We start from the raw sequence: 14,102 nt of genomic DNA on the forward strand, positions 1-14,102 counted from the left end.
TAGAATATGGAAGCGATTTCTCTGGGATGTAACAGAAAACCCATCTGCTAAGTCTGAACACAACAGTTCAATTTAGCTTCTGGTAAAATAGAATAAGCACTGCTGATTGACTATCAACTGAGTCATGTGGACATCCAGTCTTGAAGATGGAAAGCCTTGTAAAATAAATGGATTTCCACAACTGTTACTACAGGTGAATTACAAATTGTAATAATTTTAACTAGTTCAGTTAGATTTTCATGTCAGCAACTATGGAACCTTAATTCTTGAGTTGTGCAAAGCAAATACTGGACTGACCATTGGGAGTATTTCCACAAATAATAACACAAATAATGAATTTGAATATATCCTAATCACTGAGCTCTGAAAACCAAGAGTCACCGTCACTTCCTGGTCCCAAGTGTAATAGCTCCATCTCTTTTGGGTTCCTTGTATATAGATGTTCGATGCTTACCATTTTGTATTTTCTTTGTCACTCTAGAAAAAACTGTTTCTGGGGAGAGAAGGAAAGGGGTCCATTTTTTAATATTATCAGAGGGAAACAATCATTCCTCTTGAACAATTGTTTCTAGTTTCCTTCTCCTCCTATCTACATGATAAAATGTTAAAGAACACAACTTTCCTTATCATGTTTTCCCCCACCCCTTACTGCCCTCTTGAGATCAATGTGGCCTTCAAGCTAGCATGGAAGAGAGAAGTTATATGACATGAGATATTCTTGCTCTTCCCCTGATTTTACCACCCATTCCCATGTCAGCAACCAATTTCAGACTTGAATAAATGTAAAGTGCTGGGAAGTTTCACTCCATAATCCTGACCAGGAGTTTGGAATAACAAAAGTCCCTGAATAAATCCATCTCGGGATTTACACAAGACTTATTGCATGATGGGATAGGAGTTTTAGTTCTGTGTAGACAGCTAGCCTGAGAAAGCTGCCAGTGTTTACATTAATATAGAGCATTGGTGTATTAATTCAAAGCTCTCAGAAATATGAGACCAGTCCCATATTTTATTAATAGGGTGGAGGTAGAGCATGTCTGTGCCCATGTTTGGTTGATCAGAATAGGGAAATATTTAGACTCTTCTGTGAAACTAAATAGATTTTGTTCATGTCTGTCTGGGAAATTAAATTAAAGAGTGTTATGGTAAGGCCCCTCCTAGTGATGTCTACATCCTTTCTTTGTACGAATGGCTTAGTTTTGACTTGATTCTTGAAAGCTACGGCTTGCCTTTTATTTTTCCTGTGTAGTTTACTTTTCCCCCCTCTCCTTTCCCTTCCCCACTTCCCTAGCCTGGTGTCCTTCATTCCAATGGTGAATTTTTAGCCCAGACATTTCAAATGTAAAATAGACCCTCTCCTATCTCTGCCTCCCCTCACTCTCCCCAAGCAGTAGAGAAAAGTACAATTACTGGGAAGGGTTACAGTACATGTGACTCATAGATCCCATTCCTAGAAAAACCAGCCAAGTGCTTTGTAGACAACTAAAGGCACGTTTGACTTTTTCTGAGCAAATTGCTTACATCACTTTCAGAAAAAGGTTAGGTAACATAGGCAGCTAACTTACTCTTTTTCCCTATCCCCCAGCTGTACCCTCTGTGCAACTGAGCTGGAAACAATGGAATTAATAGGCCATATTAGGCAATTTCAATCTGGACACTGTTCAGACATGGTCAGAAGTGACTAAAGGTTATCAATGTTACATGACCTGAACCAGAAAGAATAGACTTTGGTCCTTGCCTGCTCTCTCATCTCTCTAGTTACTAAAAATGCCAGCTTTGCATTCTCCCTCCTCCACCCCCACCCCCAGCTTCTAGGCTCTAGGCAGGTTTGCAAGGCTATGTTATTTATTCTCCTTGAGAATCCAGTAAGATGAACTTTCTCAGTGATGATTCTCCCATGTCTTATCCCACTGACACCCTCTTGTTTATGTTAATATGGGGAGAGGGGGGGACTCTATCCCTATGAGGGGAAGCACCTGTTATGCCTCAGGAACTCTGCAGTTGCCTGAAATTAAGATAACAATGTTGGGTGAGGCTCTGATGTCAAGCAAGACCTCCATCTTTGCTCGCTTTGCAGCATGAGGATCAACTGTTCAGATCAGCTCTACCAGACAGATTGGAGTCTGCCATAACAACACATCCACGGAGAGCTTTACAGGTGACCTGGAAAGGAAAAAAAACTGCATGTGTCCCCCCTGTCCACTCTTTTCTACGGTATGAAGAAGGCCTGAAAATGTTATTGTTTCTACTTGGGATTTTTTTTTCTTTCAATAGAAATATCAGGTCTTAACTTCCCTGTTTGTGCTGAAAAATTCCATGGAGCACTGGGGATCTAGTTACACTGGGACATTACAAGAGCTGTGCAATAGGGTGTTCACCCCATGGCAGCCCTGAGTGGATTAATCTAGGCTAGAAGGGGCCAATTAACATTATATGCCGCAGCTGAAGTGGAGCCAGAGCTTGGTAGAGCCTAACAGCAGCTGAAACCCAGCTGGGGGAGGAGCTGGCCTAGGTGTAAAAAGCCAGGAAGTAAGAGCAGGCAGGGGCTCTAGGGAGGCTGTCAGCAGCCACTCCAAAGAGGGAAGGGTTGATGGTGGTGGCGGCGGCAAGGGATAAGGAGGAGAGCTAGGTGGGAGAGAAGGCATTGGGGTCCTGCTGTGGACTAAGGAGTCTTACAAGAGACCTAGAGGGGTGAAGTAGCTATAGGGAGTAGAGAAAGCTGTGGTGGGTAAACCCAGAGATAGGCAAGGAGATAGAAGTGGGAAAGGAAGGAAGGGGCCTACAGAAACAGCAATGAGGTGTGAAACTGAGCAAACCTAGATTGCTAGTTCCTGGGATGGGATATGGATTAGTGGTTGGGCTTGGATTCCCCTACCTTCCACTGGAAAATGACATATGGAGTTGGAACAGAAGACTGCCAGAGAAGGCATATGGACAGCTTGTCTGGTGAGGCTTTGTTACCCCCTGGGGGGTACTACAGAGTGACCTGTCATGAGGGCTGAGTCATAAAGAGAAAGCACCCTGACTCAGGGAGAGAAAGAAAGGGGCTCCAACCCAAACTATTGACAGAAGGGGATGCCAGATAGGGGGAAAGTTAATTTCCAAACCCAGCCAGCAGGTGGGAGAGAGAAACTTGAGCAAATGAGACAGGAAGTGATCTATTTAGTAGGAGTTTGAGTTGATAAGGTCTGAAAACAACTTGACTAAAGAGTCAAGAGAGACTCTGAGCTCATTAGATCTTTTAAGGAGTTCTCTAGTAAGAACAGGGAAGACAAGTGTCAATGGGCTTCAGTCAACACTGAATATAACTGCACTGACCTCCATGTAGTCAATTAAGCTGGTTTTACACAGAAGTATCATCAGTGGCGAATGAGATCAAGTATTCCTCAGTTATGAAAAAATAAGAATTTACCAAAAACCTTTTACGTCTTTTTAACATAGCATGAAAGGGCCCAGATTTATTTTTCCCAGTTGCAGGTCATCTTTACAAATACAGTTATTCAGTGCAGCAGACCCTTCACAACACCAACTCTTTCCCCCAAATGTTAGACTAGAAGGGGGGGAGAGCCTGGCCTTTGATAGTCTGAGGCAGACAAATGTAGCTATATCCAATGAGAACAGTCAGTATATGTTGCTCATTGAGAGGGTGGGGAAGAGGAATGATGCTAAGCCCTTTCTCTATTGGGGATGTCCCTTACTACCAAGCAGAAGAGAGGCAGCAGAGATGAAGACTGTTCGTATGGTTAAGGTTCTAAAACAGAAGCTGGAGATGCAGGTTCAGTTCTTGTCTCTGACACACGCTTCCCCTTCTACCTTGAGCAAGTCACTTAATTTGTTGGTGCTTCAGTTCCCCCTCTATAAAACCAGGATGATAACTTCCTCACTCACAATCTTTGTCTGATTAGAGTGTGTGCTATTTTGGGCATAGACACTCTCTTTGCAGGTATCTGAACACCATCTAGCATAGTGAGATCCTGACCTAAGCAGGGGCTTTTAGGTGCTACTTTCATACAAATAGTAAATGAAGACATTTCTCCTCTAATTTGAGATAAGCACCTGCACAATGGCAATAGTGCAAATATATGATGCTTCCTCTCAGGTCACACCACCAGTATAGGGGGCCTACACAAGATAAATAGCACCCCTGGAATGTGCAGTGATGTAAATGTGCAGCTGCCTTGATTTTTTTTACTGGGCAGTCCCTATTAAACTTTGACAGCATGTAAAAAATTGTAAAACCGCTTTCTCTCTAGGCATTGATCTCATACTCATCATTGTGGTATCCAAGTGCTTTAAACACATAGGAATATAATCCCAGGTGCCTGAGAGCTGCTGATTTTTTACTAGAACCAGCCATTCTCATCCCCTCTCCTCTATATGCAGGTAGACTGTCTAAGGGAAAGGGGCAGGAGGGAGAAGAGGGCAGAAGAAGCAAGTGAGAAAATCTTTTCTTGGTGCCCATGTGCAAGCACAGGAAGGTAGAGGTAGGGAATCTCTTCTGGAAGAAGGAACAGAGGAGGAGGGAGGAATTCCTGCATCTTTTGAGGCAGGCTCTATGAAGACCAAGGGTGGGGGGTGCTTTTTGTTGGGTGGGCACTCATGTTGAGCATTCTCTTCCACAGCGTCTGGGATGGTGTGGACAAAAATCTGGGGGTCCCTGCAAAGCCCTTCGATGGGGCTTTCACTGGCAAGGTCCAAGAAGCAGGGAGTAATTTTCCCCACCCACCACAAACTCTGATCTCATGCCAGCTGTGGGAGAGGGAGGAGTAAGGAGATAGGATTTCAGCCCTACGGTGGAATGGGCTATGGCCAGAGAAGTGATGTGCATGCTTGGCCGAGAGGAGTTAGGGGAATAGAGGGTGGAGGATTCTTGCTGAGCAGGAGGAGAAAGAATCTGCATTGTACTCTATCCCAGGCCAAGATAAAGGGGGAGACATCCTGCTTCCCTGTGGGGGCTTGAGACATCACCCTGAGCTCTGTCTTCATGAAGCAGCTTACACACTACACCATATGGCGCTGGAGCAAGAGCAGTAAATAACAGTATTATTTACCAGTATTAGTGGGCCCCACTATTATTTACCAGTATTAGTGGGACTCCATTGCTGCAAGTCTGGCAACACTGTCTGAATCTGCCTATGCTAAAGAGAGCGAGTGACCAACTGCACAGCTTTCTGCCTCACACAAGAGACAGCACGTCCGGCAGCAGAGTGACAGGCGAGGGCACTGGCTCAGTTCTGATTCCAAGGGAAGAGTGCCACCTGCTGAATTACCAATGCCACTTTCTGCAGTACATGAGTGTTTCTTGAGCTCTTCCCTCTACAGCACTGCATATCCTACAGGTTCCTGGTGAAAAGTGACATGACTTCAGGCCACAACAGACTGTCCTTGGACAAGACTCACTTAAGCAGGACTCTTCCTCTGCTATTTCTAAGGGGACCCCAATTTGTGTTTCTCTCTAAGGAAGGAACTACTCTGGCACCTCTAAATCCGGTCTTTGAGGGGAAGAACATCTGCCTTACAAAGGATCTCTGTTCTTGAGGCATTTCTCCTTTGACTTGGTTGGCCTTCCACTTTTGTGAGTGGGAGTCAGCCTCAGAATCTCTCTTCTGTCTCTGTGGCTCAGTGTAGCTCTGCTTCTCGGGCGTAATGGAGAGTGTGTGATTGCTGGAACTTAAGCTAAATGCCTGAATTTAATTAAACAACAGCCTTATCGTTGGTAATTGCCTTGGTATTTTTATTGCAATGATCTGAATCCTGGTGGCCTCACTGGCATCAGTATGGCTGTGATAAGTTCTTCTCTGGGGTCTTCCCTAGAAACTAATGAAGTGATACTCAGATAGCCTTGGTTGGAGCCGGGTGCAGTGAAAGCAGCAGCTGTGCAAACTTCTTGTCACATCTTCCCAGCCTCGGGCTTGTGACCTGAGTCTTCCTAGCACAACTACAGGCCCCACAGTTCTACGGAGTAGAGACAAAAGAAATGTGCTTCTTGTCCAGGATGGTGGCAATTGTATGGCTGGGGTGCAGAGACCAGAATAGTCTTGGGGTAAAGGTGCTGGACTAAGACCTCACTGATGCGGTTTGAGTCCCTGCTTTTACCACAGCCTTTGTGTGACCTTAGGGAAGTCATTTAATTTCTTTGGGTGAAATCTTGTCCCTGTAGAAGTCAAGGGGAGTTTTCAATAGAACTAGTTTGTGGCTCCATTTCCCAGCTGTAGAATGGGGATAACAACACTGCCTTACATCCCGGGCTATGGTGAGGATAAATGAACCCATGTATGAGGCTGTCAGATATGACAATGACTGAAAGGAAAGTCTCTCATGCTGTTTGATTTTCCATTTTGTACAAGTCTGCTTCCTGCCTGCCCTTCTGCTAAGGTGACCCACGTGTGCCCCCACTTTTCCAACCCTTGAACTTGTCACCAATTTTGCCAGATTGTGTCTGTGCTGGAACTAGGAGCTGTACTCTGGGAACATATTAAAGGCTGGCACCCGGCTATGGTAATCCCTTGCTGGGATGCAGCAGTTCTGGTATCTTTTGGGCCGGGTTCCATGAAGAGGACTTGGGGTGGATCAGGCTGGGGCGTCTGAATCTCTGAGAGACATGGACAGGTAGAACCCAAGCAGTACAGGTAATGCTTGTCAACCTGCAGATCAGTGAGGACACGCTATAAAACACCTGCTTATGAGCAATTTAAAATTAACCATTGTTCTTGTTTCAGGGAAGAGGGGACATATGTGTTCATACTACTATGTTTCAGGAGCCTCTCTCATGTACTGAACTCCAAGTGAAATGATCAAAATTTTCCTCCTAAGGAAAGAATTGGGGGTTCTTATACTGCAGACAAAGAAACAAAAATTCACTGGAGATACAGGAGGGAATAAAATGGATGCAGCCACCTCGAGAAGCTTGCTTTTTTAGTCAGGGGAATTAAATGTCCTTTATAAAGCTTGTCTCTCTCACCAACAGAAATTGCTCCAGTTAAAGATATTACCTCACCCACCTTGTCTCTCTTTATAAGGGGGTAAGTAGTTCCATAGCTGACGTTACAGTGGAGGAGCTAGATGTTAAGCACATGAAAAGGGAAGATAAAGGGAAGATAAAGTTGAATGCTGGTTGCAAAAATTAGATGGGAATGGTCTCCCAAAGCACACAGCACTTGAATCTCAGTAACCTTGTTCATTTTACAGAGAAGAGGCAGTTTGGGGTAGGTGCATTTCAGGGCTGCAGATCAGATTAATCAAGAAATGAAATTCAAGTTGTAATGCAACAACTTGTTTTGAATGGAAGTGGCAGAATGTTAGAAAGGTCCGGTCAGGAACAGAAACAGTTCCACGTTCCACAGCTCACACAGGAGATTCTGAACAGTGAACAATCAATGAGTAATCACTGTCTATGGTTTGGGGAAATGTCTTTGGCTAAAATTAGCTTTCTATCAATTATTTGTCAAAGATTTTTGAGTAACAAACACATTTTTAATAATCACGATCTATTTGCGGGCAATTTGCAAACAGAAAGAGAGCTGGACTCACTTAATAATCAGAAGTTCGTAATGATTAATTTAACCAGCTATAGTTAAGAGATGACTCCATTCTTTGCTTATGGCAATCTGATGCTATCTTCTGCTATCTGAATGAGTTCCAGCAGTCCTTCCATATTTGGACCATGGACGTACAGAAAGTTGGTCAGCATCAAGTGTTAATGGAGATGGTATGATAATAATTTGCTGGCAAGACATGCTTCATCTAAACCCCCTTTTACTACCCCTCACTAAGTGGCTGATGGTAGTTTCTAGTACTAACCCTGACGTGCCCAGTTTAGCATTGTTTTCTCCTCTTTTAGGGCTTTTAAATCCCAAGAGGTCTTCTGAGTTGGATAAAGGCATTGTTACATGATGGGTGACTCCACTCCTTTCTGATCTCTTTGACCCAGACCTATCAGACTGCAAAGGACTTTTCAAAACTTTTCAAACTCTGATTCCTGAAACATACAGTAGGCTCCACAGGCAAACATATAATGAATTCTACAGCTCGTTAAGTAGATTCACAGCATTTTTATTCAATTGCTTTGAAGGTGCAGTATCAAAAGTGCCTTTCTCTCTCACAGACACACACTCCACTCCACCTGTGTCTCTTCTAATTGCAGTAGTTTTCCAGCTGATACAGGGAGCAGGTGCTGTGGCAGCATTGCTCAACGATTCCCCTCTTCGCTTGCTGATATTCCTCTTGGAATGGCAATTCTTCCACCTCATTCTGCAGATGGCCATTCACTGCCAGGAAAAAGAAGAAAACCTTGTGAACATATATAGAATTATCTTTGTATCTCAGCTGGGGTACCTCTTTATAAGTGACCAGTACTTGCTATCTAGAACAGATTGAAAAATAGCAGAAAAAATTGCATGTATTTTCCCATTATTATTATTATTATTTTATTATTGTAGCATCTAGAGGCCCTGTATTTGTGGTGACCAGACGTCCTGATGTTATCAGAACCATCCTGACATTAGGGGCTTTGTCTTATATATGCAACTATACCTGCCTTCACCCTCCCGCCCACCTGAAAAAAAAAAGTGCTCCAATTTTTCACACTTGATCTCTGGTTTCATGTTCAAACCACGTTCTGTAGTTCATGAGAGCGACCATGCCTGATGGTTATTGGCAATACTAAAGGGAAGAGGGTGTAGAATTATTGTGGAGATAGAGAAAGACCTCCTGAACTAAATGAGATGTCTGGCTGGTAATAGACTACTGTAAGATGTGGTGCTCTGTTACATGGAGGCGAGTTAGGCTGGAGTTGCAAACGTTTCAGGGAGTCGTCATCTTGTGAGTCTGAGCAAACAACTGCACTGCCCAAGTGATTGTGGGCAAGGGTTAATTGTGAGGTTGGAGGTGCTGCCGCTTGGATCTTAAATAACCTCTTCCTCTTTACTAGGCCTATAGGTGGCCTAGGGATGACTGGAAAAGGGTATGTATTTGTTTGAATTTTTTGAAAATAATGAAGGATTTTTACAAACATTTTCAACAGATGGAAATTTGAAATTCGGATGAAATGAAAAATTTGTGCATGGGGGAAGTAGGCACTTTCTCAACAACAACAAAAGTCTAGATGGAAAATTTTTGATTGTTTCCATTACTGCATCACTTTCCCCCGGCTCTTTGCTTGTCAGTGCTTTGGGGCTCTCTGTTTTATGTGTTAGAAGTGTTAAGAAAAGCACTGAAGGGCTTCCTGTTCAATTGAAATTTTCCAGTCAATCCTTTTACTGTCAAACAGAATAGCTTGGAAACGAGCCCACTAACTCTGCACCACAGACAGGCAGATGTTACAGTGCCATTGGTGTCCTAGTGAGCTCCTGATTTCAACACCATCACATTTTTACATGGTGGAGCGCCTCTTCTCCTTTGAACGCACCTGAAATCTTGGGCTGAAGAACTCCTTCTTTGCACCTAGCCCATGGCAGGACCCCATACTAATTCTAGGGAGCCTAACAACTTTTCTACATAACGCCGCAACAGGGGTGTCAAATGTAGAACATTCTAACATGTTGCACTCTGACTGCCTCATGTAGACCCTGCTGGCATGAACTAAAGGGTATCTCGTTAGCTTTGACATAGTGCGGTTTCAAACAGGACAATGTTAATGTGAACGTGGTATCTTTTAGTTCGCACCTGCAGGGACTACTCAAAGCAGGTAGAGAGCAACGCATTAGCGCGCTCTACAATTCACACCCCCATAATCTGGACTGCAGCGCCATGTAGACAAGCCCTGTCCTTCCTTCAAGTGTTCTGTGCTCAACCAACTGGCTGAGAAGAGCTCTGGTGCCTGTCAATACCACCTCCTTGTCAGTGCGAAGTGTTTTGTGACCCCATCAGGAGCTGGGAATGGCACTGTTCACAGCCCCTGCTTTCTGAGGGAGGAGCCACGTTTCAGTCTTCAGTGATAATTCCTACTGCATGGCAGCGTTGGTGCTTTACTGCAGGACCACCCCGCCAGCTTTTACGTTTAAAAAAAAAAGAGAGGGAGAAAAATAATAAAGCTTCATTTGAAATATGGTTGGTTGATTCTGTATTTCCAAGTAGCTACCACAATGGGGGCCGGGTCCATGACTGGGATTGCTAAACTCTACCACAGTACAAATTAATAATACTAATTAGTATCATTTCTTTGCTTCATACGTTTTCTCCTCATTGAACAGAAGGGGGCTGCTAACATTTCAATGGCATGCCCTGAAGGACAGATGGAAATATCAAGACACGGTGTGTCCTAGTTTTCTCCCTTCCAACACTTGCCATGCAGACTTCCCCTTTTCTCACAGGCCACCCTGTGATGGAGAGGCATCTTCTCATTATGATTTAGCAATATGTTTCCTACACGTATATACATAGCCTGCGAGTTCCTCCTTAAAGAGAAGTGGTTTACAAAGTGAAAGAAGCTCATGTGAGCTGGAGGGGAGCCAAGTGGGACTGCTGGAAAGAACTGACTTACCTACGGGCTGCTCAAGATCCCGTCGGGCTTTGGGAGAATAGAAGAAGCCCCGTTCTCCACACACCAGATAGAGGGCCTCCACTAGGTGAGAGCCACAGAGGTGCTGGTTGGCAGCAGCATGGCTGATGGTGGGGCTGGAAAGAGCAAGGAGGGCCAGGAGAGGCAGTGATTGGACCCAGAGAGCCATGGTGAGATGGGTGAGACCTAGGAAAGCTAGAGAGAGAATGAGGGAAAGGGGAGACGGGGAGGGCAAGCAGGAGAGAGTTTAATATTAGACTTGGGTCATGGTGCATCTTAAATCCATGCGATTCAATGCAAGGTGATGGAAGGACCTCTCTATCAATTCCATAGAATTATGGGGGCTTTATGAATCCACAGTAGCAAGAAAACTTTGGTGCCTCCCATGTAATTACATGAATAACAATAATAATTTTTTTAAAAATAAAGCTCGTACCCTGTACATATGGAACCCAGCCCAGTAGAAAACGGCTCATGTCTAATTTATCTTCCCCTGGCCTCTTCCCCCAAAGAACTTGACTGGACCCCGAGTGCCTGAGTATGAAATAACAAAGAACTGCTCCTCATTCCTGCACATCAGCAGCTGCTCAGAACCTCAGGGGAGATAATACAAAGATAGTCTATGATCTCCCCAAAGCCTGGGTCAGGAAAGCAGCCAAGGCTCAGAGGCGCACTTGGAAATCCCTACACCAGCACTGGGTTGTAAGGGTTGTATTGTAGGGTTGTATTGTAGGACGCACAATAGCAGCACTGCACCTACACCAAGGTGACCTTCTATGGCCAGTTATGTTCGTGGGATGGCTGCACCACACACCAGGACCTGGGCTAATGTCTTTTGATCGGAACACTGAAATCCTCTTTCTATGTGATGTTAATCCCAAGGTGCATGCAAAAGGGTGAAACACACCTGATCAGGCAGCTTCTGCTTATCCACAGAACAGGTCCTACATAAGCCATAGCAATGCCAGCTTCCCTACCCTTCCTACCAAAGTATCTCAGCCATGGCTTGGATAAGGAGGCAGCCTTCAACACCCAATTATAAGGAACTGCTTTTAATTTTAGCCCAAATAATATCCCCTTGTTTGTCTAAAACCCTGTGGGTTCCCTCCCCCCTTCCATCAGGTTACCCCAGCAATAAATATTTGGAGGGAAAGCACTCCAGATGAACTTTCACTGTTGAGCTTCAGTGGTCACCTCTTCCCACTTGTGGTGCCCATCTGTGCTATGAATATCACAAAACCACCCTCACCACTGACACTTACTATCACCCTGGTTTGCTCTCCTAGCAGAGGGACTACAAAGACTGAATGGGCCTGGATGCTGACATTCTAGAAGCAAATGTCCTAGCGGTAACACATTCATGTCAAACTTGAGGCACTTTGGCAGGACAGTATGGGAAATTTTGATTCATATGCTGTGCCTGCACTGCAGATAGATGACATCATTTGTCAGAGCTCTCAAGACACCACCTTTCACTGGAACTACATTCTCTTAAGAAAATAGCTTGAAAAAAGCACAGATAGAAGCTGAGATGATGGTGATAGAGAAGAAAATGGACTTACCCAACTAGGTGGCAGCGGGAGATGTGAGGTCTGCTTGGAGAGGCAAAGGTTGCTTTGTAGTGACTTCCCCATCCTCTTTTTGCTGTATTTATATCCTTTGCATTTGTCCGAACAACAGGAGTTAGTCAGAGCTCCACCTTCTCCATCAATGCCCTAGCCAAAATTTTTGCTGCCTAGGCACATTAAGTCCTCTCTGCACAGTGTCAACAGGTCTTTAGGAGGATGAAGATAGAAGCAACAGTTTGCAGTTTCCATCTCATTTCACCTGCAGCCTGTTTGCTTCGCAGAAGCTCTACCTTGAGTTGTGGTGACCCTTTTAGCAGGAGATAATGCTGCTATTAAAACTCTAACGATTACACTAATGCAGGGCAATAGACACTGCCAGGAATGAGACGGCCAAGTGGCTGCCAGTCTCAACAGCTGTTTCTGAAGTGTAAAATTAGAGAAAAGCAAACATGTTAATATGTTAGGTTAATTTCACCCTGCTGAGTAACTGATGCTAGGCTGGGGCTGTTGATGAGAGTGTGCTGGAGCCAGGTGTTAAAGAGGAAAGAAAACACTTTGTTATAGGGAAGGATAGCTGAGGCCATGTATACTGCCTATGTAAGCGTGTATGGGGCAAAAAGGAGCACTGGCATAACTAGGTGGATGTGTCCTATACAAGGGCTGGCTGAAAAACCAGCCAAAAACATGAGTCCACCTTGGAATAGCCAAACGAGAGACCCAGATTCAAGTCCCTACTCTGTCTGATTTGAACCAGGAACTTGATCCTGGGTTTTCTGCATCCCAGCCATATGCACTAGCCAGCAGGTGATGGAGGGATGGATTGCACACTCACGCTTGCTCGCTCTCCTTCTCTCTCTCTCTCTTTTTCACATGTTGACTAAAAATTGCATTCTACACCTGGCAAACTTTCCTGATGACCATTTCATTGAAACTGATATGGGAGCTAAGCTGTATGTGACCTTTACAATGCAAGACTAGGGAGGGGGTGCTGCTGTACTTGTAGGACTTCCCCTGAGTAGAGATTCACCTTTGTCTAGCTTAATTGAACCCATTAATGCACTCCCCCATCCAGACACAACCCCCCTCAATTGTGTGTTGCTTGTGACAGTGGTCAACGCAACTACCATGCTTGGTGGCCTAGAGCAGATTGTTATTTTGCAATGAGGTCACCTTTTCTCATGCTAGCCTGAATCAAGATTGACTCACTTGAGCTAAGTCTGTAGTGTAGACACATCCTTCAAGGTAATTAGATATGGTGGGCTACTGAAATTCAGGTTCCTCCCGTGTGTGTGGGGTGGGGAGTGATTTAATAGAAAACAGGATATCATTGTCTGAGTCCTCACTACTACTGCTCATCCACCCTTCTGAATGAAACAAGTTCTAACCTTCATGCACTTGTATATTCCACGATTCTGCTGCCATGTCATTTTCTGCAGAATTCTACTTCATCACTGACAATTTTAAAATCAAGATTCGATGTTTTTCTAAAAGATGCTCTAGGAATTATTTTGGGGAATTTCTATGTCCTGTATTAGACAGGAGATCAAACTAGATGATGTTCAAGGTCTTTGCTGGCCTTGGAATCTATTAATCTCTTTTGATTTTTTTGTTAAAAGAATTAGCTTTCTTGCCTTTCAATGGAAAGTTAAAAATGTGATCCAAATGTAAAAATCCATTGGTGTCTGCAGACAGCCTGAAGGAATAGCTTGGAGAGCTGGGAGCTATCCCCATTTATATTATTAGCTTGTTAATTCTGAATCCTAATAATAACATTTAGCATACTGTAAACTGAAAATATGAGGACAGAGTAAAATAAATAGAATTTAATATCAGAATGATTAATGGAGGGGCTACTGTACTGATTAAATTATTCATAATCATAAAAAGATTTTTTTTTAATTCACCATAAGATGCCACAGAATTTCTAGTAGAATGCTGCAGAATTTATCTCTCTCTCTCCTCAGAGTACATGGGAAGTTGCTGCTGTTCCATGTTTTTTCAGAGTTCATATTGCTGAGTGCATAATGACTGCTATG

General features: G+C 44.0%; 1 protein-coding gene and 1 long non-coding RNA gene across 2 annotated transcripts; one reads left to right on the forward strand and one right to left on the reverse strand.

Annotated features, from left to right (window-relative positions):
- Nucleotides 1-2,611: 2,611 nt before the first annotated feature.
- Nucleotides 2,612-5,661, forward strand: LOC137147980 (uncharacterized). Its single transcript, XR_010918406.1, has 2 exons — nt 2,612-2,946; nt 4,916-5,661. It is a non-coding gene; the product is annotated as an uncharacterized lncRNA (long non-coding RNA).
- A 1,551-nt stretch (nt 5,662-7,212) lies between these two features.
- On the reverse strand, nt 7,213-12,303 carry INS (insulin). The gene is made up of 3 exons (XM_067540393.1): nt 12,061-12,303; nt 10,481-10,693; nt 7,213-8,267 (listed from the first exon to the last, which is right to left on the reverse strand). Exons 2-3 carry the CDS (start codon nt 10,665-10,667, stop codon nt 8,134-8,136), a joined length of 321 nt encoding a protein of 106 aa, XP_067396494.1. The 5' UTR covers nt 10,668-10,693; nt 12,061-12,303; the 3' UTR covers nt 7,213-8,133.
- Nucleotides 12,304-14,102: the final 1,799 nt, after the last annotated feature.

The sequence above is a fragment of the Emydura macquarii genome, unplaced genomic scaffold (assembly GCF_026122565.2).
Source record: "Emydura macquarii macquarii isolate MOO-44397 ecotype Brisbane River unplaced genomic scaffold, CSIRO-AGI_Emac_v2 contig_587, whole genome shotgun sequence".
In the NCBI taxonomy this organism is placed as follows: Eukaryota; Metazoa; Chordata; order Testudines; family Chelidae; genus Emydura; species Emydura macquarii.